The sequence below is a fragment of the Ictidomys tridecemlineatus genome, chromosome 8, assembly GCF_052094955.1.
Source record: "Ictidomys tridecemlineatus isolate mIctTri1 chromosome 8, mIctTri1.hap1, whole genome shotgun sequence".
NCBI classification, from domain to species: Eukaryota; Metazoa; Chordata; class Mammalia; order Rodentia; family Sciuridae; genus Ictidomys; species Ictidomys tridecemlineatus.
In genome coordinates this window covers 72,914,199-72,941,470 of record NC_135484.1, presented here as the reverse complement: position 1 = coordinate 72,941,470, position 27,272 = coordinate 72,914,199, and the positions used below count along the sequence as shown (strand labels likewise).

The 27,272-nt window shown below is 32.2% G+C and overlaps 1 protein-coding gene across 11 annotated transcripts in view; it reads left to right on the top strand.

Annotated features, from left to right (window-relative positions):
- Positions 1-27,272, top strand: part of Orc3 (origin recognition complex subunit 3) — a 91,184-nt gene that overhangs the window by 6,872 nt on the left and 57,040 nt on the right. For 8 of the 11 annotated variants that reach the window (XR_013425013.1, XM_078019628.1, XM_078019629.1 and 5 more), the window contains exons 3-11: positions 2,356-2,453; positions 4,794-4,938; positions 7,738-7,842; positions 8,789-8,940; positions 10,162-10,295; positions 12,475-12,634; positions 14,171-14,284; positions 18,079-18,212; positions 18,672-18,735. Coding sequence is in view for 10 of the 11 variants with exons in the window: in XM_078019628.1 (XP_077875754.1) it covers positions 2,356-2,453; positions 4,794-4,938; positions 7,738-7,842; positions 8,789-8,940; positions 10,162-10,295; positions 12,475-12,634; positions 14,171-14,284; positions 18,079-18,212; positions 18,672-18,735 (1,106 nt within the window). In the remaining variant the exon portion in view is untranslated. Of the gene's footprint in view, positions 1-2,355; positions 2,454-3,940; positions 3,966-4,793; positions 4,939-7,737; positions 7,843-8,788; positions 8,941-10,161; positions 10,296-12,474; positions 12,635-14,170; positions 14,285-18,078; positions 18,213-18,671; positions 18,736-27,272 lie in introns of those variants that run through there. The other 3 variants (XM_040283070.2, XM_040283068.2, XM_040283069.2) reach the window with 3 other exon arrangements.

The following is a 27,272-nucleotide window of genomic DNA, read 5'->3' as shown; positions in this document are numbered from 1 at the left end:
AGGTATTAGAATTTTTCAAAAGTTTCTCAAAAGCATATGGAGTGTTTATATTCATTATTCAGCACTGTGGAAATTAATCCCAGTGGAAAAATGATGATGTAAATGCAAGCATACCCATGTATTTTTTGAATACCATTGTTTAAGGAATTGAACAGCTTGAATGTGTAAAATGGGACTTTACTAAACCATCATGTGATAAAATGTTAATCCTTTAATCTGAGACTAGCTGAAATCTGTACTCAGGAATAAAAATATTGAAATAATGGTCTAATTTGGGGGGTAATGGTAGGTAGAGAATATGACTTATAGTTTCTCGTTAATAGATGAACAAACTGTGATCAAGAGCTTGACACCCTTATAAACGTAATCCCAAAGAAACTATGCTTTCTCAGTTTTTTTCCCTCCTCCTCTGAAAAAACGTAAGGTAATGATGGACTTTCTAAGGCTATCTTGTTATGCTGTTTTGTCTCCTAATAGTATTGGTTATTTTGTTTGTTTGTTTGCATTTCAGTACTATAACTGTCATTTTATCAGGTGATGACTTGAATGTTTTCTAAGATGTTTGATAAAATCACAACTCAATATTTGTTAAGAACTGAATCTGCTACAATTAGAAGGAAAGTTCCTTAATATGAAAGGAACTTTCAATCCACTATCAATTAACTTTGGAACTTGATGTTAGAATATGAGTGATAGGAATTTATTTAGTTAATATTTATTTTTTAGTTCTGATTGGACAAAATACCTTTGTTTTATTTATTTATTTTATTTGGTGCTGAGGATCAAACCCAGGGCCTCGAATGAGCTAGGCAAGTCCTCTATCGCTGAGCCACACCCCAGCCCAAGTGGTAGAAATTTAATACCATTAAAACTTTCACTTTTGTGATAAAATATCTACCCTTAAGCAACAAGAAATATGAAGGAATATAGAAAACTATAAAGATTGTAAAATATTTGAATAAGGAAGAGATATATGATGCTTTTGGGTGTGAATTTTTAAAAACATCTTAAACATGTTATTTCTCAAATCAGTCTATAAATTTGATATTATTTAGTCAAAATTTCAGTGTAATTGTTTTTAAGAAGTGGTAAAATTGCTATAAATTAATTTGATGGGACAGCCTAAGCTTTTAAATTTTTTTGAAGAATAACATTGTTTGGTGGCAATGTGAGAAAGACCTAGATGTAGTCAGTACTAAAATGTCCTAACATACAAAAAGTGGCAGTAATTTAAACAGTTCAGAATTGGTATAGAAATAGAATTGCATTCAGTAGAACCAAAGATGAAGTTCAAAAGTAGTTTAAAGTGTATAGAAATATTTAGACTAAAAGGGTATCTCACATTAGTGAGAGAAAGGATGATTCATGGAATGAATAAATCTGTTTTTTTTCAAACTGGTCATAATGCACAGGTTAGTTATGAAATTGATTTAGTGGGCCTGAAACAGAAAAGAAAATGTTTGCTATTACATAAGAATAAAATTGTTCTGTGGAACTTTTCTTTTGTTTCTATTATGCATATGTGTATCAGATTATAATATAAAATGTATTCCTTAATGTGGATAGTGGTTTTAGAGAGTTTGAAAGCCATTGCAATAAAAGGTATTTTGACATTGGAGGAAAGTATATAAAATAATACAGAAAGACTAAAAGAAAGGCTGGACTAAACTGTCAATAGAATAAAAAAATAAGAATATTAATAGGAAGAGTCATTTAATAGATATTTCAAAGCAAACATGTGAAAGTAAAATATATGAGATTGTAGGATAAAAACAAAAATTAATATTAATTGTATATACCTCAGGCCAAAAAACATTAAATAAAACTGTTAGAAATTCAAAAGTAATGGAGAAATACAATTTAAAAATTAAAGATATTGTTGCTGGGTGTCATGGCATATGCCTGTAATCCCAATGGCTCTGGAGGCTGAGTCGGGAGGACTAGTTCAAAGCTATCCTCAGCAAAAGTGAGGCACTAAGCAATTCAGTGAGACCCTGTCTAAACAAAATGCAGAATAGGACTGGGGATGTGGCTCAGTAATTGAGTGCCCCTGAGTTCAATCCCAGGTATAAACCCCTTTCCCCAAAAATAAAGATATTGTTAATCTTAAAGATATATCAACACAAAAATAAGATATATAAACAAAATTAAATACAATGAATAGGGAATATTTCTTATTTCAAATATATGTATCTATATATAGATATACAGATATATATCTCCAAATAGATATAGATTTACACTGGTGCATAAAGCAAAAAAATTCCACCTCAGTCACTTACTGTGGCTTTGCACACAGTTTCTAACTTTACTGTATTAGAAAAGAAACCAACTTACTTCTTTCTGTGTTTTTAGAGGACTATTTTAATAAAGGCAAAAATGAGTCTGAGGACAGCAAGCTTCGATTCGAAACTTATCACTTGATGTGGGAACAGATGAAATGTGAAACTGAGGTGAATGCTTTTTTGTTAACATTTCTCTTAGTACTGTAAACCCCATGTTTGTTGATTCCCATCCTTCCACCAATTTATGAGTATTAATGAAATATAGGAAATATTGGTCAATAATCTTCATAAACTAGGGAAAAAAACTCCTCATGTTCCAAATATCACGCATAGCTTTAGGTATTGGAGCACGATAGCTGGTAAGGCAAGGAGCTTTCAGGTGGTGGCACTCTTATCCATTCATTTAGCAAGTTACACAGGTGTTAAATTAAGCTATTTCTAAACTCCATCACTCCTTTATTTTTATATCATTACCAAGCTCTTTATATTACAGCTCCGAACAAAGCATTTCTCCAGTGTAGCAAGTTGGTAGCTCTAGGGCCAATATCTTAAGCTAATGTCTTGTTCTGTTTGACCAACATGTTGTTACACAAACAGTTGAATGCTTTGGAGAGAGCTATGAACTTTCATCTTGTTACTGCTTTCTACCAATTTTTATTGCTTTTCACCTAGTAGCCTTGCTTGTTTGTATGTTCCATGTAATCCTTAAAGATATTTGACTTTGTGGTTTACAGTTTAAGCCTTTTTCCTTTTTAAACTGGATTGTCAAAATTTCCCCCATTGGTGTCCCTAACTGATGTCAAATCTTTCAGATCTGTTGTAAGTTCTTTTGGCCCTCAAACAATCCTATGCCAGTCTATTGGAGTTTTTTATACAGCACCTTTGCCAGTACAGCCTCCCCGATTCTTTTTTTTTTTTTCCTTTTTAATTAATGCATGACAGTAGTCTACTTTGAAGTATTTATTATACAAACATTGAATATATCTTATTCTAATTAGTATTCCAGTCTTATGGATGTACATGATGTTGAGATTCACTGTGGTATATTCATTTGTGTACATAGAAAAGTTACATCAGATTCATTCCATTGTCTTTCCTATTCCAATCCCCTTCCCTGATTCTTCATCTGGCATTCACAGTGCTACCAGATTAACCCTCTGAGCATTCCTTCAGTAGCATACAGGATAAAATTAAAATCTTTTTTTAATATTTATTTTTTAGTTATAGGTAGGCACAATATTTTGTTTTTATTTGGTGCTGAGGATTGAACCCAGTGCCTCCTGCATGCTAGGCAAGCACTCTACCTCTGAGCCACAACTCAGCCCATAAAATCCAAATCTTTAAACATCATATATGTTTGTTATTGGTCTAGACTCTTACATTTTGTCCATTTTCCTTTTTTTAGCACTTCTTATGTTTTTTATGCTTAGCTATATCTGTGGTTCTCCAGATGTTGAGTGCTTTTCTTCCTTCCTTGCATCCCTAAGTCCTCATTCCTTCTAACTTTGTCTCCTGTCTCTCCTCTATCATCTGCTAATGGCTTAATTCAAATTTATTACCTTCTCAGCTTACATTAGATGCTTCTGCTCTTATCAATTGTTGTGTGTTTTAGTTGCAAGTTTTCTTGTCTAATTTCTTCTTTTTTTTTTTTTTAGGATAAAGAATGCTTTCATTCATAAGGTGATAAATAAATATTAAATGAATAAATTAGAGGAATTTTAAAATGGGGGAATTCAAAGCACTAATCACTAGCGATTTAACTTTTATTTTATCTATATTTCAATCATTTTGGTCATTTTTTATGTAATATTTGAATTGAATCATTGATAATTTTCCTTCTAAAATCAGTGAGGAAGATCAAAATAGGGCACCCCAAAATATTCTTCTTTATCATATTTTCTAATGGTTATTCCAAGAGGTTCAGACATGGGAATGGCTCAGAAAATCTGCTTTGTAAAAATAAATTTATATCTGTCTACATTAGTGAAGTAAACTATGAATTCAGGCAGATGCTTTTCTCTCTGACACCTCCCATCTCCCTAGGAAAGATCTTTCCTCTGGAAGGAGAGATTTGGAATCTGACACCTAGCCCTGCCAGAAATTACCACAGGTGGCCTTCTAATGACTATTATCTGTGTAATGATAAAATAAGGTTACCTATATAATCTTTCTTTGGTGCATTTTCTTCCCACTTTTTATAACATGTTGCCACTGCCCCCATACTCATATATCCTCATCAGGCCCAAGCCCCTATTTCTTTCTGTATCTCAAAATGAAATTTAAGCTTCAACCATCTTGCCTTTAGTCACATACTTTGTGTGACTCATGCTATGTTAATACCTTTATATGCTTTATTCTTCCTCTTAATCTATTTGTTAGTTTATTTCATAGACTAAAATTTTTGAACATTTCAAAGGGAAAAGAAAATTAGAATATCCCAACACCAGGAAAGACACCAGATTACTACTCAGAATAATGATTCATAAAATTTCTTTATTTTCTTTGTAGCGACTACAGGAAGAATTAAATAAAAATCTGTTTGACAGTCTAATTGAATTTCTGCAAAAATCTCATACTGGATTTAAGAAGAATTCAAGAGACTGGGGACATCAAATAAAACATAGAGAAATTCCAGTTGCTGCTCTTGTTCTTGGTATGTATGTTCCTCTGTTTGTTCATACATGTATGTATTTTTTTAATTGGTTGTATTGTTGAGAATAATGGGGACTAACTTGTTCTAATAAAGACCTTTTATGTCTTTTCTTTATAAAATTAAACATACTATAGTTTGCATACTTTTAAAACCAATAAAACTTCATAATACTGATCATAGCACTGAAAATTAAAAGAAATTGATTCAGCTAGTGCTCTTTTCAACTTTTTGTCACAAGGAAAACTATTTGTTTTATTCTTTTTTTCTTATACATGTTATGGGAGCATATGAGATTTGGATTTGGTAATAAACGACCAGTGTGTTAGTAGATAAGATTATTGTACCTTTTTTAAAAACCATATCTGGAGTGAGATTATAACATTCCATGTTCTTAGTTTTTCAATGTCAGATTGTTTAATTATTTTTATATTAATTGCCTAGGAAGAGATTTGGATGGCTTGTGTATAAACTGCTTACAAATTGCCTGCTGTAAATTTCTTAAATATTTATCACTATATCTCATCTCTGTTAAACATCTTTTTGAACATTTCCCCTTTTTTTTTGATGCTGGAAGTTGAACCTGGGACCTCATGTATGCTGAGTGCATGTTTTACCACTGATCTACACCCATATCCCTGCAAATTTCTCTCTCCTTTTGAAAATAAAGTAGAATTTATTTGGGTTTTAAATATGCTTTTCATTTCACTTCCAGTTTGTTTATTTAAGGTTTGTTATACTAATAGGCTTTAATAAAAGAAGTTAATTCTCTTGTTTAATACTTCTTCTAACACTCTTCATTACTCAAATCTTATTCCTGATATTGAGGACAGTATTTCTTACATGGTGATGTCATTGTAACCATAAGAGGATCCAGATTTTTGTTCTTTTAGATCTGGGATGAGGCCTGAAATCCTGCATTTCTAACAGGTTTCCAGATGATGCCATACTGCTGATCTCAAGACCACCCTGAGTAATAAGGCTTAATGGAGTGATTTTTATAATGCTGTGGACCAGCATTCCAGAACAGCCTGTTGTCTAATTAAACACCTTTCATTTATGGATGAGAAACTTTGACCTAGTGATGACTACTTGTTCTATTAGATGCTTTGTTTTTCTACTGCCAGGTTACAGCAATTAGAGATGTTACAACAATTAGAGATGGAGAAAGGAGGCACAGCCAAGAGGGATAGCCTGAAAGCTTGCTCTGAGAGATTTAAAGCCCTGCCAAAAAAGAGAAAAGCTAATGGAAATTGTATTTTTCAAAATCATGGTTTGAGGAGAACATTTTTCCAGTTAAAGACATTGTTAATTATGCTATTTGCAATAGACAGGTTCATTGTTTTAAGAAACACAATGTTATATAGAGCTCATAAAGTTAGTTAATGAAAGACAGGATGAGCCAGTGTTTAACTGAACTCCCAAATATGTCCAGACATGCAGTATTACAATCAAAGACTATGATGAATGCTAGAAACAGTATGATACCATAAAATAATTCTGCACTCAAAGAGTGCTTAGGTACAGTTGCACATACTCTGTTTTCAAAAAGGTACATATAGCGATTTAAAAAAAATAGTCTGGAAAAAAATTCAAAAAAGTTAAAAAATAATATTCTTATGTTTTGACTTTTGGCAGGGGTAGTGCTTATTGCTGGCATGAATGATTCTGAAATTTTTCTTTCTAAGCAGTGGAAGTACTACCACAGTTCAAAAATGTGTGCTGCTGATGTCTGCCCAAGTAGAAGGGACTTTCTAGAAATCAGATTGTTAGGCAAGATGTCAATTAATAGAATTATTCCCAAAGTGGTAGGGAAATTTCCACCCAATTCTTCCTATGCACTAAAATTAACTAGCAGGAATGAGAACAGAGAGTTTGGTAAATGTCAAAATCATATAGTTTTAATTTATTTTTAGGCTCTACCCCCAAGAATTAGCTTAGTACAGACTTTTTCTATGTATCTAGTACTATGATTGCTAATAGAATTATAGTTAGATTCTCCTTAGGTGTTAAATCAGGGACATAATAAGGCTGGATTCCGTAGCCCCTTGTGTTTGATTAAAGAGATCTTTATGAATTTGACTTAAGTAATGAAATTATTCCTAAGATATTTTCAAAGGTTGACTACATATCTGTAGTAATTTTTTAAAAGAGGAATTGTGATAAATATTTTTTGAACAAAAAACAACTGTTACAAAGCTGTGTAGCTTCCTAATACTGTGACACTATTGAGATAATTTATAAGGAAGAAAAGTTTATTTTGGCTTGTGGTTTCAGAGGTTTCAGTCTGTGGTCACTTGGCTTGTTGCTTGGCTCATGCTGAGGCAGTACATTTTGATGGGGAGCACGTAGTGGCACAAAGCTAACTTCATGTTGGCTTGAAGCAGAGAGAAATGGGGCCAGGGTCCCAACCTTCCTTTCAAGGGTATCACCCCAGTGATCTAACATCCTTCCATTAGACCCCCACCTTCTAAAGGTGCCATGACCTCTCAGTAATTGCCACAGCTAGAGACTAAGCTTTTAACACAGAGATGAGCCTTTGGAGGACTTTCAGGATCTGTAAAGCTTCATAGTGATATGAACATTTAGGTAATCTATTAATGGCTATTTCTTCATTTATGTGGTATATTTTCTTGGTTCCTATTATGAATCCTGTTTTTAAAATGTTTCACTTAGCAGTTTGTTGATGCAAGAAATAACTTTTGTTATAAAAGCATTACTAAAAAATAAATATTAAAAAAAATTCTCTCAAAAAAAGCATTACTAAAAATGATGGTATAATATTGATGTATTACTCCACAGGTGTGAATGTTACAGATCATGATTTAATATTCAGAAGCTTAACAGAGGCCCTCCAGAATAATGTCACACCATATGTAGTCTCATTGCAAGCTAAAGATTGTCCAGGTAAAATGTAAATGCCATGATACCTTGGTGAAGTGTTAACAGAATTCTTCTGTTCTTCTCTTTCTCTTTCTGGCTTTCTTAATCCATTTTTATTTGTGGAAAGAGCATAGTCAGGCTGAGTTTTAGTGGCTCTCAAAGTAATCTTGACTAATGCAGTATTCTTGCCAAATTTGCTTCCTTTTTTCTGGCTCCATTCCTGCCATATCAGCTTCACTGCCAATGCATTTTGCAAGATGTGTTCCTTAACCCAGTGAAAGTTTTAATAAATGGAAAGGTTTGAAACAGGAAACTAGAAGTTAGAAAATGGGAAGCTCTTAGACCAATAGAGAGTAGATTCCATAAGCTCATATTTACAGTCATAAATTATTTTATTTTCCACACTTTAAAAGGCCAACATTAGTTTAAAAAAAAAAAGTTTATTGGCAGAGCCATCAAACCATAAAGGATATGTACACTAATACAGTAAATACTGTTTGGATTTGGATTGATACAATACTTTTGTGTGTGTATTACTTTCATAATCATAAAGTGATTAGAATTAAGTAAAAGCCCTAAAAACATCTTTTAAAATTATTATAAAGGAAGATTTGTAATGAGTAGGATAATTCATGTAAATAATACTTTTGATCTATTTTTAGAGACTTTGAAATCCTTTTTTTGTCCATTGTATACTATTTCTAAAATAATTTGTAGTTTCCATGTTTACTCATTTTACTTAGGTAACATTTTTATCATAGATGATTCATATAAACTTTGGTATGCTCTTAGTATGAACTAATGAAATTTAAGTATTAGTGCTAAAGAGCATTAATAGTTAATATGTTAGATGTTATCTGTATTGATGCTAAGTATAGAAAAATGCATTCTACTGAAATAATAAGTGGAAGAAGAAGTCTCAAGGGCTTTCATTTTAAAAGGAAATAAGCTTTCTTTTTGTGTTTTACAGATATGAAACATTTTTTGCAAAAGTTGATCTCACAATTGATGGACTGCTGTGTAGATGCAAAACCCAAAGAGAAGGAAAGTATTCAGGTCACCCAGAAAATGACACATTGTTCAATGGATTCACTTTCTAGTTGGTATATGACTGTCACACAGGTAACATACACCAATGATTCTCTTCCACAGTGTTGACACATGATTGATGGAGCCTGGAATTATATTAAACATACAATTTTTTTGTTCTAATAAACAGCACAAGGTGCCAATTTAGTAGAAGCTTTTTATTTTTCCTAAGGCTACTAGAATTTAATTAAAAGTGTTCTTTTATTAATATGTAGCCTAATTCTTGATAAGTGGTTAAGTTTTTACAAGGACTTTGTATTTGTGGAAAAATATATTCTAGTGGCAAAAAGATAGCATCAGGAGTTGATTCTTTGTATCTCTAACAGTGGCTGTAACTTTAATATATTACCTCTTAAGATCCTTGTATTTACTTCTGTGCAGTAGAACCATGCTGCCAGTTGCCACTGTCAACGTGATCCTATAAGGAATGATCATATATTATTTTTCTAAGAATGTAATTTGTTCCATGCTCAGAGGTCTTAACAATATAGGTGATTCCTTGGCAACTGTGCTATAAAACCACAGCCTTAATTTCTAATGCTTTGTACCAGATATGGACAAAAAAGTATTGTGGTGACATTTTCTAGTCAACATTTTTACAGAAATCATTATAAGCTTCATTTTAACTTATATAGGGACTAGTTCTAATGCTTACTATATAATACCTTAATTGTATTAATTGGTTATACAATTAATTGGTTCCTCAATTTTGGATTTTTGATTAATCAAATATAATTTATGTCTGATATACTCAAAAGATTGGGATTGAACCAGATATTTAGGATCCTTTTCAAGCTTGACATTTCATAGTAACAGAGTAGCAAATAGTGCTTTTCATTATGCTTTTTAATTAAAAGACACTAATTCTTACCTTAAGCAAAGCAAAATATAACTATACCCACAAAAAAGCCAATTTTGTAGAAAATTTTCTCTTCCCATGATTTTTCTGTCATTTTCCCAGCAGCAAATATAAATATCTATAACTCATATGAAATGTTTCTATTTCATATGAGTTATAGATATTTCATATGAGTTATAGATCTTACCAAGCCTTTTTCTTCTTGGTTATTATTCCCATGTCAGACAAAGATTCTGCTAGTAACTATTGAAAGGAATTGCTATTTACCTATGGAGCAGGGGGTGGGGAACACTGTCTGTGAAATATGAAGAGAGATTTATCAACATGTGACATTATAGCATTGTTTGGGTGGTAAGGCTTACTTTTAATTACTTCTTTCCATAATGCCTTGAAAGAAGACAGACCCAAAAATATCAGGCAAAAAGAGGACAACTTCTAGCAAGTGGCAGTCTCCTCCTGTTGTGCTTATCTTAAAGGACATGGAAAGCTTCACAACAAAAATACTCCAAGACTTCATAATTATCAGCAGGTAGATGGTATATCACTTAGCTTTGGGGTAAAATTCTCTTTAAGAAAGCAATACTTTTAACATAATCTCCATTTAAAAAGACCAATTTAATGAAATTCATAGTGATTTCAAGTTTGTATAATTGAATGTTCAAAGACCTCATACCAGATTTGTCATTTGCTTTTTGACCCCAGTGAGAATCAAAGACAAATTTAGTCTGTTATTAATTATCATGGTAAGGTAGTTTAAAGTGTAGTTTGTCTTATCAAGGTTGTCTGTCTCTTATTTGTCCATTAAATGGATAAACTATTGCAGACTGATATTTTATTGGGCTTTATTTTCTGTTACCTATCTTTAGAGGCTCTGAGTTACATATAGCTTTACTGACCAAGACTTGTTTTCTAAGTCATCTTATATTTATGTAATATTTCTAGTAAGAAACCACTTTTGAATTGGATTAATCAGGTTTTCATCACTGTGACCAAAATACCTGTCATGAACAACTTAGAGAAGGAAGTTTATTTTGGGCTCATGGTTTAAGAGGTTCATATGTTCAGTCCATGATTGGCTGGCTCCATTCCTCTGGGTCCAATGTAAGGCAGAACAGAATGGGAAAGGGCATGGGGGAAGAAAGCTGCCAGGAAATACAGAGAAAGAGAGAGAGGCTAGGAACAAGATTTAGTTCAAAGCCATGCCCCCATTGATCCACCTGATTTGGCACCCCACCCCTGCCTACTTTTACCAAACCCAGTAGTTAATTTTAAGTTAGTCATCAGTCAGATGGATTAATCCACTAATGAGGTTACAGCTCTCATAATCTAATCATTTCACCTCTGAACATTATTTTGTTGCTTAACTAATGAGGTTTTTAGGGGAATTAAATATCCAAACTATAAAAGTAGTGTCATTGAATCTTCAAGGTAATCCTGTGAGACCAAGAATTAAGGTAACTAATATAACTTAAAACCATATGACACGTATTTATCATAGTATCCTTTTTAGGATACAATTACTTTGGTATTTTCTACATGTCAACTTGCCTTCATAGTTATACCTATAATTGTCTAAAGCTATATTGAATTATAATTTATTAACATATTAAGGATTCTTATTTTGATAATATATTCTTCCCCCATTGATCCTAAGAGTTTACAGTCCACAACTTTTCTTTAGTGCATTTTATTTTTTTTTGCATTGCTGGGGTTTGAACTCAAGGCCTCATGCATGCTAGGTAAGTGTTCTATCACTGAGCTGCATGCATTCTTTGGCCCTTGACCTAGGACTTTTCTTAATGCTAACACTGTGTTTACCATGCTGGGCAAGTACACAGTACAGCATAGTGACCAAAAAAAAAAAATACTAGTTTTTATAGCTTACACCTGGATCCACATTAGCCATCAAAAATAAAGAAAATTTATGATAATAAGAGTTGAGGTACTTTACTCCTATGAAAATAGAACTGCATGCATCTAGAATACTACAAAGCAGGACTAGCAGGAAGAGTGGGCAGAATCATCAGCCACGATACACAGGGCTTTGACTTGTAGTAGCCCTCAAAAATAGTGCCTTTTTACTCTGGAGAAGTCATTTGTGTTCATTCCGGTAACACTAAGAATATATTATATTTGGTTTGCTTGAGAATTTAAGAATGAGAGGAAGGAATGGAACATTTTTTAGTAATTTCCATTAAAAAGTGTGTAAGAAACATCTTTTAACTATTAGCTATAATGGCTGAGTAACTGTCTTTTTTTAAGTGTCCAAATATAGAATAAGCTACCTGGAAATTACTGAGCTTCATGTGAGTGAACTCTGAAAACAGGCTGTGTGGCCAACAGTGAGAAAGACTGTAGGTGAAGCTGAAACTTCACGTGAAAAGATAAATTGAATAGTCCCTAGTACATTTTCAATTAATTTACATTTTATAACCTTAGTGGGAAGTACTTGATCTTTCCAAATCTTGGTGACTTTATTTATAAAATGAAAGCATTCATTAATAGATTGATTCAGAGTTATACTGTCTAGAAAAGAACCTTTTGTATTACTTTTAACAAGAGAATGAATGACATAGAAAATTTTAATATTTAGAATGATACTCATTAGCAATGTCTTTAAAGTAGGCATTAAAATAAAGCTAGTTTTATCTTGCAATGTGTTAAATATATTTGCTAAAGAAATTTCATTTTTATATTTTGAAAATTAGTCAACATCTGCATGAATTTCCACTAATACTCATTTTTGGAATCGCCACATCTCCTATTATCATCCACCGATTGCTTCCTCATGCAGTATCATCTCTATTATGTATAGAACTATTCCAGTCTTTGCCTTGCAAAGAGCACCTGACGACAGTACTTGATAAGGTAAAAAGAAAAAGTTTTACCAGTGACATAGGGTAAAAGGAAAACCTCAGGAATAATTGTGTATGTAAATGATAAATCTCTAAATCTCTTTATATACTTTATACAGCATATATCTTTATGTATTTTAATATTTTATTTAATGATTTTATAATTTTATACTGATATTTGAATAGAATTGCCTGTTCAGATAAAATACAAGCTTTATGAAATGTGATCATATCTATCTGTGCATTTATATCTCTTACCTATTATTACTCTGGAAAATTATAGGCTTTTAAAAATAAATTTTTACAGAATGTGTAGACTTCCTAGTAACAATACCAGTATGTTTTGATTTTACCTTTTTAAAAAATGATTTGAAGTGGTTAGTGGACTCTTTTCTGATTGTCATGTTACTCTTGAGAATAGATAAATGCTAGAACTTTCTCAGGCATTAATTTCTAGTATGACTTTTTGTTGTTGTTGTTGTTCTAAGGATTGAGTCCAGAGGCAGTCAACCACTGAGCCATATCCCCAGCCTATTTTTTTTTAATATTTATTTTTTAGTTTTTCGATGGACACAACATCTTTTGTTTGTATGTGGTGCTGAGGATCGAACCCGGGCCACACGCTTGTCACACGAGCGCGCTACCGCTTGAGCCACATCCCCAGCGCCCCCAGCCTATTTTTGTATTTTATTTAGAGATAGGTTCTCACTGAGTTGCTTAGCGCCTCACCAAGTTGCTGAGGCTGGCTTTGAACTCCCAATCCTCCTGCCTCAGCCTCCTGAGCTGCTGAGATTACAGGCTTGCACCACAGAAATATGATTCTTTAGTGTTGACCTTCCACAGATTTTTTTTTCTAGACTCCTTTAAAATTTGTTTTATGATGCTTGTGACCACCAATCCACTTATTTACTAATTACTTCTATACATTTTTTCATAAAAGTGATGTCCATCTGATTTATTGACACTTCTGGGGAAAATTTTCCAGGTGAAATATTTAATACAGCTTGGCTGTAGCTAAATTCAGTTGGTCTTCTACAACTGAGTTTTTGTTTAAGAAAAATTTTTTTTTAAGAAAGGAAGGAAAGAAAGAAAAGAAAATTAACCACTTAATACAAATTCAGGTTTCCATATCTTTAAAATAAAAATGTATTAATTTTGTTTCTTATTCAATAGTACCTAATCTGTTACTCTTCATTAATTTGAATCAGGGATAAAAAAGAAATCTTATCTGGTAACAAGAATTGCCAAAACCTGCAACTTCTTCAGTGGTTTCTGGTGTGAGAAAAAGAATTATGTAGATAATAGGCAGTATTTCTAAAAATTAGGAATTAGATGGAGAATGGTGGATATCTTTGGATGTGAGGACATAGTATAAATTGCTTCCTTTCGTCGTTGTTACTGTTGTATAAATTAAAATTTTGATTGATATTCAACCTGAAAAAACTAGCTATTGTTTTCATATTTACTGTGTCATTGTCTTATTATTTACATTTTATGTTTTAAGAGTAAAGACTAATAAGGACTCTTCCATGCCCTTTATCTCTTTCAGCTACTTCTTACAGCTCAGTTTCCCTTTAAAATAAGTGAAAAAGTGTTACAGATTCTAACAAACATCTTTTTGTATCATGATTTCTCAATTCAGAACTTTGTAAAAGGACTTCAGGTAAGACAGTAAATGAGTTAGTAACTCACAATCTGTTTTTTAATAAGTGGAATGTTATTTCAGACTGACTTTATTTAGTGTGGTAAGGCTAAATAAATGTCAAAATCTAGAATACATAAATTTAAGTTATTTTATTCTAGGTTCTACCATTCCTTTGTCACCTTGAAATAAAATGTAGAGGATACATTAGTTAGGATATCAGTAATGCAAAAAAACACTCCTCATTCTAGTTATTCTTAAACATTTAGTGGGTAGAGAGGAAAGGACTTTTTTTTAGAACTTGCTGAATGTTCTCAAAGCTTATAGATTTTCTGCCCAAGAAATGCCATATGGAAGGGATCAACTAACTTTTGTAATAGGCCAGAGAGTAAACATTTTCAGCTTTGCATATCTCATATGGTCACTGCTGCTGCTGCTGCTGCATATTTGTAGTTCCTATGCTATTCAAACATAGATTGTACACTATAGTTTGATATCCTTTGCACATATAGTTATGTGTTTATGTGTGTATTCTTGTATACTGTGAATGCATTTTCTTTTGGTTTTCATGAATTACTAGAAGTTAATTTTTTAATGTAACATCATATTTACTCAACATAAAAAAGACCCTATTCTCCAGTTGTTTAAAAGTTAATATTATTTCCTGATTTTGGCAAATAACTAAATTATCTTAGCAAATGTGATCATGGTCAAGTTTATTAAGACATAGATGTTGGTAACCTTCAGTGCAAAAGTGCCATATGATAATACTCATCTTTGTATAGTGCTTTGAAGATCATAAATTATTTCTCTTATGTGTTCCTGCATTACATGAAATATTATGGTGGTTTCTTATGGTTAATACATGTTCTTTTTTTCAACATTGACTATTTAAAGATTATTTTAAATCAAGAAATCATTATTACCTTAGCAATATATGAAATTAAATGATATTGATATAATAACTCCTAAATTTCTTCTATATTTCATTTCATTCATTTACTCATAAATATATATCAAGAGCCTTTGGTAAGCTAAGCACCGTGCTGATCCCTAGATAAACAGAAGAAAAAGCAGTCTCTGCCTTCAAATTGTACATTTTCTAAAGTGAGGGAGGAGTAAAGCCACAATTATAGTTTTTTGTAGAAAATATTATGAAAGAAACCTGCCTTGGGGTTCCATAGGAGAATAAAAGTTCTTGGTAGGAGCTGGCCAGGTCAAAATTGGAAGACTATGTCATGCAAAGGCAACAGGAGAGGAAGCTGTTATATTAGAAAGCTATTGCAGAAATCTGACAAAATATGACAATCTACACTAATGTGATGACAATGGAACTAGAGAGAAAGAAATATGGGAGGATGAGAGAATCAGTAGAATCTTGTCACTAAGCTGATGGTAGGATGTGTAAGAGGAACAAGGTGACACACAGGCTGTAGCTTGGCAGGTGGATTGGAGGTTGGTACCATTAGTTGTACATGTCAATCCAGGGTGAATAGTAGGTTTGTTGTGAGAAAAGGCTGGGGTTTTTCTGTTTGTTTTGTTTTATTATTATTTTTTTAATATTTATTTTTTAGTTTTTGGTGGACACAACATCTTTATTTGTTTGTGGTGCTGAGGATGGAACCCGGGTCGCACGCATGCCAGGCAAGCGCCCTACCACTTGAGCCACATCCCCAGCCCCTGTTTGTTTTGCTTTATTGCATGTGATTAATTTAGGAGTATGTTGGATATAAAGATTTGGTGCTTGGGAGAAAGATTAGGAGTAAGAATTGGTATTTAGTACTTAACATTAAAAAGTGATGGTTAGGGTCATGTGTTGGTACTCGGTGTGAGAAAAGAGTAAGTGTAGAACCCTAAGGCAAGCTGACATGTAAGAGCAACAGAAAAGGAGACTAAAAACAAGGAAAGACAATACAAAGTAGAGTACCAGTGAAGTCAAAAGAAAAAAAAGTTTCAGAAAATATAAACTGGAGTCTTAAATACCTTTAGAAAGTGCATACAGAAAAGGATTTTAACCAGGTTACTTAATCTCTGGGTCTCTGTTTTCTCACCTGTAAATAAGGCAGTCAGATGCTTTTATAGGTTCCTGATGATTTCCTAAGCACTTCCTTTGTATCAAACACTTAATAATGAAGATTATCTTCAGTTTTGTACATGAAGCAATTGAGGTTTAGGTTAAGCAGCTTCACCAAAGTCCAGTAGGTAATAAATGGCAGTGTTTAGGTTTCAGAGTATTTGTCCATTTCCTAATCAGTGGAAAATATTTGTAAGTCCTGTGAGTAGGTGCAATAGAGCGTGTAATCATTCTGTATGTGTTTAAGCTCTCTCCCCATTGGGCTGATATATTAACTACCTTGGTAATTGAACAGGTATTGAAAATACTCTTGGACAAAACAGTTAAGTGATATTTGGGGTCTTTTCCTATTTATAGCTGTATTATGATATATGTGCTGTCCTCCCATTCTTCTTCCCAAGCATGTTTCTTATCTTGTTTGGTTTTTATTTTTCAAATGTTTAAAAAGTAGTGTTAACATTGAAACAAACACTGTCACATTAGTATAATTGGAAAAGATAAATTAGTAAAAAAGATGATTAAATTAATATGTTAAAAAATAATTTATCACTTGGCATGAACAGTTACTTTCTGTTTTGAACTTGTTTCTATGTTAGGCGTGGCTATTTCTTCCTTGACTCTCATGGCTCAGAAATTCATCAGTTTACCTAAAAAGGATCAGGTCCAAGATTGCTGATCCATACCAACCAAGTACTTTAAAAACAGACATGAGTATATCAATATGTATATCAATATGTAAATCAATGGAAGTGTAACTGATGTGATTCTGCAAGCTGTATACGGGGTAAAATGGGAGTTCATAACCCACTTGAATCAAAATGTGAAATATGATATATCAAGAACTATGTAATGTTTTGAACAACCAACAATAAAAAAAAATAAAATAAAATATGAACCTTGTACTGGCAAAAAAAAAAAAAAAGATTGATATATAACTAAACTAACATGTTAATTTGTTGTGGGGAATACTATTTTTTCCAGTAATCAGAAAGATTTACTCTTGAGGAACCCCCCCCCCAAAAAAAATGTTCTCTCCACTATTTAAGGAACTGTATTCCTAGTAATAAGATTATCTGGAAAAATAATTCTTGTCCTGAGAAAATTATTTAGAATCAGAGTAATGAATATTTGGGTAGTTTTTTAAATTTGTCTTGCAAGAAATGTTAGAATTTGGAAAATTATTCTTCCTTCTGGGGAAACCACAACATTCTATTAGAATACTTATATCTAACAGACATTGTGCTGTATTTTTCTTCATGGAATAAAACTGAATTTTCAGAGATAAATTTTCATTATTCTTTTTTATCAGTAGGTACAGTTTTACCATGTGACATTTTTATTTATTTTAACAGACCAGATTTTATACTAATTTTAGCTTGGTATCATAATTCTTATGAGTATTGAGGCATCTGTTAGATCAAGGTCACACCCCAGTCCCATCCATATTACATTTATAGTCATTGTGAATTGTTTCTGCAGATAGCTAATTATCCATTTATATTAGTTTTTTTTTAGTTTATATTTCTGAGATTATTATTTTCTGATCTTGTCCACAAAATTGGAGCCTTAAAAATAATAGAAGTATATAGTCATTTATGTGCTGTTTATAGTGTTGTGTTGTTATTAAGAATATTAGTGCCATAAATACTTTTTTAAAGGAAACTTAAAATTGAGCAGATATAGGGCAAAAGATGTACTGCCAAAATATAATAAGTATATTTAATCTTAACATTTCTTTCAGCTTTCTCTACTAGAGCATTTTTATTCCCAGCCCCTAAGTGTTCTGTGCTGCAGTCTTCCAGAAGCCAAGAGAAGAATAAATTTTTTATCAGCTCATCAATGTGAAAACATCCGTCGTCTTCCATCATTCAGAAGGTAAAAAGAGAAGTACATGTTTAGCACATCTTATATTAGATTTTGGAAAAAAAAGGGAAAACTTGGATACAGTTGTTTTTGAAGTAAAGAATGGAAAAATAATCTTTATTTTGTTGAGCACAATTTAAAACCATTTTGTTTTTAGTGATGGGGTTTGTTTGTTAGATTAGAAAATTTAGCATAAATCAAAATTTTTTTCAAAGGAACATAATTTTCAGTTACTTTGTAGAAATAATATTTCTTATTTCTGGGTTATGTGACCTTATGATTAGATTCTTAAATGTAGCTGATACGAGAAGTTTTTATCATTAAATCATCACTATCACCTTAAATTATTTTTGAGAAGAAATGAAACAAATATGGCTACCAATCTAGGTAGCTATTATTTTTTCCAATGTTATTAAAATATGTAAAATGTTCAATTTTCTCTTTTTGTGTATTGGATGGAAACATTTTTAGGTATGTGGAAAAGCAAGTTTCAGAAAAGCAAGTTGCACTGTTGACCAATGAGAGATTTTTGAAGGTAGGAATGTGAATGTGTTTCAGTTTCATTCTCCTTCATGAAAAAGAATATACACATAAATATTGATGTTTAATTTTATTAAATATATTTGTATATCCTATGTTTGTATGATGTTCTAAATATTGGTAGTTAGGAATGTGAATATTAAAGATAATGTAAAATCTCAACTCTGAAAGAAGATTTTTCCTATCAAGATAAAATATTAAGAACATTTGATTTCTCTTCTGTTCTATTTTGGAAGCACTTTTAGATCTACTATGTAGAGATACTGTGTGGATTTCTTTTGACATAGCAGTAGGCAATCTCTTTTTAATATTCATTTTTAAAGGCTCTAATAAAAGCATGTAGAAGCCAGATGGCTCAGTCACATACTGCTGAGTGGGTATTGATTTGATTGGAAAGTATATTATATATTGATAATATAGTACCAGGAAAGAGGTAATGATCTTTAAAAGTTATGAGTTAGCCGTCTAAGAGAGGGACTATCAAAAGTAGGAGATTTTTTTTTCATTCTTGAATAAATAATACTTGGACATGATATGTGATTCAGAAGGCGAAGGAATAGGGAGAAGCCTTTTACCACATCTGCTAACTACCCATTTCCCTTCACTAGATATGTCCAGTGTTACTACTCTCTTATATCATTCTAGAGTTAGTGTCCATGTCTACAAGTAATTATATATATTTTGGGACTCCTTCCTTCTTACAAGAAGATAAGTATAGGATAACACTTATTTTGTAGCCTTGTTTTGGTTTATACTTAATCTTGGAAAAAGTTGTAGGTACAGTATTCTGTTGAATGAATGTATATTTTATTTAACAAGTCCCTTGGTGATGGACATTCGGAAACATAATGTCTCATTCATACTCCTCATGCTTTTCTAAGAAAAACTTGCTAGAAAATTATAATAAAATTAAGATGAACTTGAAGATAAGCCTTAGTGCTAAGTGTAACTTTTGCTGATACATACTGTTTTCAAATTTTTATTTTTAATTTTTCTTTATTCATTTTTCCAGTGTCAGGTGTTGAACCTAGGGCTTTATACATGCTTGGCTTAACCACTGAGCTATATCTATAGCTCTTTTTCTAAATTTTGAACAAATTTTTATCCAAGAGGACCCATATTCTGTATAGTTTGTTTTTTGGAGGGGGCAGAGGGTGTAGAACTCAGGGGCACTCCAGCACTGAGCCACATCCCAGCCCTATTTTATTTAGAGACAGGGTCTCACTGAGTTTCTTAGTGCCTAACTTTTGCTGAAGCTGGCTTTGATCCTCCTGCCTCAGCCTCCCAAGCCACTGGGATCACAGGCATGCGCCACCACGTATGGCTCTGTATAGTTTTAAATACTAATTTACCTACAATATAAAAATCTTAATAAATATTGAGAATGGCTTGGATTAAACATTATTTTCTATTGCAGAATCCACAATGAGCTATAATATATAAGCACTTCTAGGTTGGGTTCAGTAATCATTTTTAATCCCTGTAACATTTTCAAGAGCAGTACAGGAAGTCCTTAAATCACAATCAGGTAAATCTGGTCAAAAGGAAATTTAAGAAGCAGTGGGAAAGGATATATGTGTGGTTACGGAATCTTTTAAGATTAGCTAGTTTAGCTCTTTGTTGAGTCAGCTAGTTGCCAAGTGCATTAGTAAATACATTAGTAAAAAAAATAGATTTTTTAGAGTATCCTTTAATTTTGAGATAATGGGGGGATGTTTAATCTATTATAAAAATGGCTTGATGATTATTTTTTTCAGTGATTTTTTAAAATATTTTCTATGCATTTCATTTATACCATACTTGTTGCACTATCAGCCTTGCTTGTTATTATCTTTGTTGTGTTGATTTTAGGAGTGCATTTTTTATCATTTAAGAATATACTTTTTTGAAACTTGAGCAGTGAGAAATATGAAGAAACATAATGATTGTACCCTTACTTTAAAAATGTCTTCTATAGGCTACCTGGTTAATTCAAAGAACAGAAAATACCTCTGTAAAAAAAAAAAAAAAAGAGTATGATTTTTTTAGTTTAGAATAAAAATATCTTTGAATATTTTATCCTCAGCGTAATGTTTCTGTTTTATAGTTTTATAGAAATGCATAATATTCAGTAATATGGTACTGCATGATACATAGCAAAATCCTGATCTTGACCTTAGAAATCTTATACTATGTGTACTTTTAAAAAAAAAATCACTTAACCTTATTTAAAGCTTAATTTCCTTATCAATAGAATGGAATAATAATAATTCCTAGTATGATTTCCTCATAGATTTAATAATCAAAGCTTATTCAGCAAGTGAAAATGAGTTGAAAACAAATATAACAATAGAACTTTTACATGTGCAAATAATAGTTACTATTATGCATTTTTGTTATAAAAATTAAGCTATCAATGTGATATATAGTTTTACATATTACAATGTACATACTGTATATAGCATATATAATAACTATTATATAGATATGCCCACCATTAGAGTTATCCATTTTGTATCAGTTTTCTGCATCAGATTTCTAAGAGCTAGACCTCTAAATAAACTCCACAGAAATTTCCACTCTTTTTATCTTGACTATTTTTGCCCTAAAAATATGCCTTGCTTTCTGCCCTGTTGAACTAAACCAATGGCTCCCAAACTTTAGTGTGCATCAGAATCACCTATAGGGCTAGTGAGAATACAGATTTCTGGACTCCTTCCCAGAATACCTATTTTCATAATCTTGGGATGGGGCCCAAGAATTTGCATTTCTGTAAGGTTCTGGGTTATATAGGTTATGCTGATATGGAAACCACTCTTTTGAGAAGCAATGAACTAGATTATGTAGAAGGCATATATCGTTTCCCTGTGCCTCATTTTCTTAATTATAGAACTAAGCCATTAAGTCCTAATGTAAACAAATGATTGATCTCTTTTTATCCTCTGACTGAAAAACCCCTACAACTCCCTCACAAATAATGGACTCCAAATTGTAGATACTATTTCTGAACAGTATGCCAGCTTTGTATTTAATAAACTTTTTTAGAATGAAAAAATTCAGCTGACTGAATCTTGAACATTGATGGAAGATTCACTAGGAATTTTACACCAAAATGGGTCATTAGAATGCCAGAAAATTAACTGATGAAATACTAAAGATTCTTTGCAGCTTTGCATTTCTAAGTAGTATGTCCCTCAAATAATTGTACAGTGCAGCTGAGTATAGTGGTGAAAACAATAATTCAGAATAAATTTGCACAATCTTTCATCCTTCAAACTTACGATGACTCTCTAGCTTTCAAAGCCTTTAATAGAAATTTCACCACATAATCTTTAAGGTTCCTTTTGGTGCTAGGATTCTATGATTTTATTTACTTTTTATTTAATGTATTAGTAATAATTTTTTTTGACTGGGTTAAATTATTCAGATTCCTCATTAAAATTTTTAGTGCCAAATTAGGTTTGATACTAAATCAATTTAATTGAATATACATTAGTTATTATGTTAGACAACTATAAATTGTAGGTGAAATGGCAAGATAAAGGACTGGGTATATTTTCACATATTTTGCACCATAGAGCTTTGGCAATCAGATTTTTTTTGACCTTTCAACTTTTAAAATGTTAATTTGTGAAGCTGGGCATGTTGACACATGCCTATAATCCTAATGACTTGAGAGGCTGAGGAAGGAGGATAGCATATTTGAGGCCAGTATTAGCGGTTTAGCAAGGCCCTAAGAAACTTAGCGAGACCTCTCTCCAAAAAAAAAAAAAAAAACCTTAACTTATAAAAATATATTTCATGAAAAATTAAAGTGAACAGAACTTTGAAATTCACTATAATTACAGAAATTATTTTTATTATTTGTGCTTTAACTTGCTTCAAGTCATCTGAGGACAGCTTTGAAGAAGATTGGGATCTCATATCATATTTGCATAATTGCCATCATTATCTGCTAATACAAAAACACTCAGCTTTTAAATACTAAGGTGTTTTTTGTTGTTCTTGTTCTTGTTTTGGTACTAGGGTGTGAATCCAGGGACACTTAACCATGGAGTCACTTCCCCAGTCCTTTTTATTTTGAGACAGGGTCTTTTAAGTTGCCTAGGGCCTAATTAAGTTGCTGAGACTGGCGGCTGGGATTACAGGTATCACCATGCCTGACTAAACACTAAGGTTTTTAAATAAGTGAAAAACTCTTTTCCTTTTGTATCTTTTGTGCAAATGTTTGGGTTGGTGGGGGACATGTGGGAATGTCCCAGTTAGTAGGTAGTTTTTATACATCATATCTTGTGCAGTGCAGCCACCACATAAGACAGATTTGTAAAAAAATCCTTTTGTGTAGATGAGAAGAATCACAAATGATTATATCAACTTGCTTGTCTAAAATGTCACAAGTAGTAAAAGTAAGATGCATTAATGTCCTGGCCTTACATCAAAATCCCCTATACTTTGTAAAATACTTCACTGAGAATTAGTGCAAAATAACACTTTATTGGTGTTTGAGAAATCCGAAGTGGGGTTTTCAAATATCATGGCAAAAAAATAATAAATGTAATTTGTAAAATTCTTAAGAAAATGATATGAGGCAACTTTAGCCTTTGCATTTAGGTTGCCATGTCCAGCAGCCCAAGTATGAGCCCTACTATATTCTACTGTTTCAATTAAAGAAAGGGAAACAGTCCTCTTCTTCCCATCAAATAAAATTATATATAAATATAATAAAATTATGTATATAATTTTGTCACTGTATACTATGTATACACACACATACACATACACATATATACACACCTTATTATGAAGTGATTTTCAGGGGGAAAAAATCAAGTCCCAATATCTTACCTAAGGTTAGGTCTGTTTTAATGATGTGCTCTTTGTGTCAGCTATACTATATATTACTAGTAATGATTTACTCTTCATGTTAATCCTATACTATCAAGAAAAAGTTACATTATGTTTAGCATATTTAATGAATGACCAATTTCATATGCTTCATTTAAGGAAATAAATTTATGTACTTAAATTCAAATCAAAGTTGTTTGACATAGTTTCATCTGATAAAGATACTGTAGGCCTGGGAATATGTCAGTAGTAAAGTGGTTGCCTCACATGCACAAGACCCTGTGTTCTGTCCCCAGCACTGAGTTGGGGTGGGATAAGGGTGGAATGTTGAGAATTAAACTTTGTGCTGTATAGAAAACTTCCACCCTTGCAGGTGACATTTGAAGTTTTATTATTCTGACCAGTTAATGTTGTAGTGTCTCTCTGCCTATTAGGCCAACCAGATTTAAATCCATTGAGAATGGAAAATGAGTCTTAAACTTCTTAGAATTGTAATAGATTATTATTAGAATTATAAAGAAAAAAAAGATTACTACTAGAAAGGTAACCTAAGTCAGCACCTTCATTTTACAAATGAAAAACTATAACCAGGAGAAAGGAAGTGAAATATCTGAGTTATAGAACAAGTTAATGGTAGAGCAAGGATTTTTTTTTCACCATTTGGTATGCTTATAATGGTGATTTGTAAACAAAAGGAACAAAATTAGTTCATAAGTTTAGTGGAGACTTGCCTGTCATCTTTTGCTCCACCTCTTTTTTTTTCTTTTGACAGACCTAAAGGGCATAAAGAAGAGGAAAATCTATTAGAAAAAAATAATAAATCTATTAGGAAAAAAATAATTAGAAAAGAGAAGAATAAAGGAAATAATGACAGTCTGTCACACATGATACAGTGAGTTAGGTATTCGATTAGAGTATCAGGAATCAGCACTTTAAATCCAAGGCCTTCATCAGGTGCTTCCCTGATCCACACTGTCATGGAAGAGTACAAGGAACAAAAGACAGAGAGAGATAAGACTAGCACTCATACATATAAGTGCTAGGAGAAGGCCATGCATGGTTTGGCACTCTCATAGATATCTGTAATATGGTGATGAGTCAAGTCTGGCAAATATTGCCAGCCAACATTTCTCACAGATGAGAAAAATAAGGCTTTGTTATATAGCAAGATGATTAATAAGAAGTGTATTCTTAGTTAATAACTCTTAATTCTAAAATTCAGTATAATCTGTTGTTTAACCAGTTTTTAATAATTAGTGAATTGACTAAAAAGAACAAATATTTATAGTCCTTTTCACATACTTTCTGAAGTTTTCCTGAGGTCATTGTTTATTCCCGTCCATACAATTCTAGATACAAAATTGATAAATATGACTGAAATTAGATGAGAAATTTTTTTAAAAAGCGAAAGTATCATGGCAAATGTAATTTGCCTGATTGTTTTTTCTTTGCTTATATATAGTTTTGTATACACACTGTCTTTTCCAAAGTGATAATAGGAGCCCTGATAACAACCTCATGTAAGAATGGTTTTTGAATGAATGATAGGATTTATGAGATTTAAGATGACAGATTTAAGAGGATGTATTACACACTGAGTGGCAATTCACAGCCTAATGTAAATGGATTTTTTAGGTTCAGATCATTATTTTTAAAAATCAGAGCCAACATTTACAGGTTGAGAAATTTTATGTTATAAATTCAGACTTCTGCTTAAAAAACTTAAAAAATTTATCCCAGTGGCTCTGGAGGCTGAGGTAGGAGTATCACAGGTGCAAAGCTAGCCTTGGCAACTTTTTGAGGCCCTTAGCAACTTAGGGAGATCCTCTCTCTAAATAAAATATTTTAAAAAGGGATGGGGATGTGGCTCAGTGGTTAAGTACCTCTAGGTTCAATGCCTGGGATTCCCCCCCCCAAAAAAAAAAAAAATTAAGAAATTTAGGCCACATCCAGCAAAATGAGTGGTGGCTCTTACTTAGAAAGGAGACAAATGGTGGCCCTCATTCATTAATAAACTTCTTCATTCAACAAATAATTTTTGAGATCCTACTGTGCTAGTTATTCATTTAGGCGCTGAGAATATAGAAATGATCAAAATAGATGAAACCCCTACCTCATGGAGCTTACACCCTATCAGGGAGACAAACAAGATAAGTCAAATATTATGCTAGTGATAAATACTAAAAACGAAACAGTGAAACCGAATGGGGGAAAATGAAGTTTGATGTGCATGGGATGTGGAGTTGAAATTTTAGATAAGAGCCTCACTGTAAAAAAGGTGAATTTTGAATAAAGACCTAAAGGAAGTTACAGAGCCTGCCATACAGGAATCTGGAGGAAGAGAATTCTAAGAGCAAATGGAAGGACCTGAGGTTAATGAGGCTGCTAGGTACTTATTCTCTTTTTCTTATAACAGAAATATTTCTGTTGCTATACCTGTCTCAAAATTCAGTAAAGATAAAATGGTCTTCATGTTTTAATAATAGAGAAAGCATATTTGTGGGAAATAATTAATATTTGTAGACAAAGCATATCTTTGTTAAAAAAAATTATCCTAAACAGAATTATGAAATAAAATGGTACCAACTTTGACTAGTGTATAGAAAAGATACTTTAGGAAAAATGTAATGAGTAGAAAGTAGGATTAACATTTTTAACTTATTTTTCAGTTGTAAATGGACACAATATCTTTATTTTGTTTACTTATTTTTATGTGGTGCTGAGGATCAAACCCAGAGCTTCACACATTCCAGGCAAGCTGAGCCACAACCCCAGCCCCAGGATTAACATTTCAATAGGCTTTGTGTTTGCATATGTGTAGTGCAAGGGCTGCTATCAAATATTAAGTAGGAAATTTTCTCATGTATGAGAACCTTTTACAGGTTTGAATTTATAAAATAGTACCCATAAAGTATATTAGAAATTTTTCTCATTAAGTAAAGGCATTGGCAGATTAATGTTATCTCAGTGAGACAGAGAACTTAGAAGACAAGTTACATGAAAAAGTTAATCATTTGTAATATTTTCTGTTATAGTTGATAAACAAACACGTATGAATAACAGAATCTTTCTTAAAGTCAGTGCAGAAGGCAAAGATCTAGAATGGTCCTAATTACTTTTGAAAAATCCATTAGAAAGGTTCAACATAGGTTAGCTTTTTTCCCAGTGTTGGAACTAGACCTCCATTTCCTCCATTGAGCATAAGATGAAATAGTCTGCTGTGTATAGAAAAATCAACAATCCAAAATATTTTAAAATATGAAAACTTCATTCAGCACAGAGGTATAACACACATTGAGAAATATGAAAGAACTAAAGAGGAAAGCATGCACTTGCTCCAGGACATAGTTCCTTAAATAATGCAACATTGCCTTATACTGTATTAAGTATTTATTTTCTGCTCTCATCCAAGTAAATTCAGTGAAAATATTCATTTTTATTGATTAGTTTCCTGTACATAAAATTACTCCATGAAGCAAAAGAAACTAAGTAGTACAAATAGCATGAAATATGGTGATTATTCAGTGGTAGATTTTTTTTTATATATATTCCACTTCCTCCCCTACTTAAAAACTATTTAAGCATACATTAAGGTGAACAATTAATAGCATTATGTGATCTTTGTTTTGGTCTACTATAAAAATCAAATTTAAATACTCTTTGATTATGGTTACTTTTGTTATGATAGGAAATCTTTTTTTTTTTTTA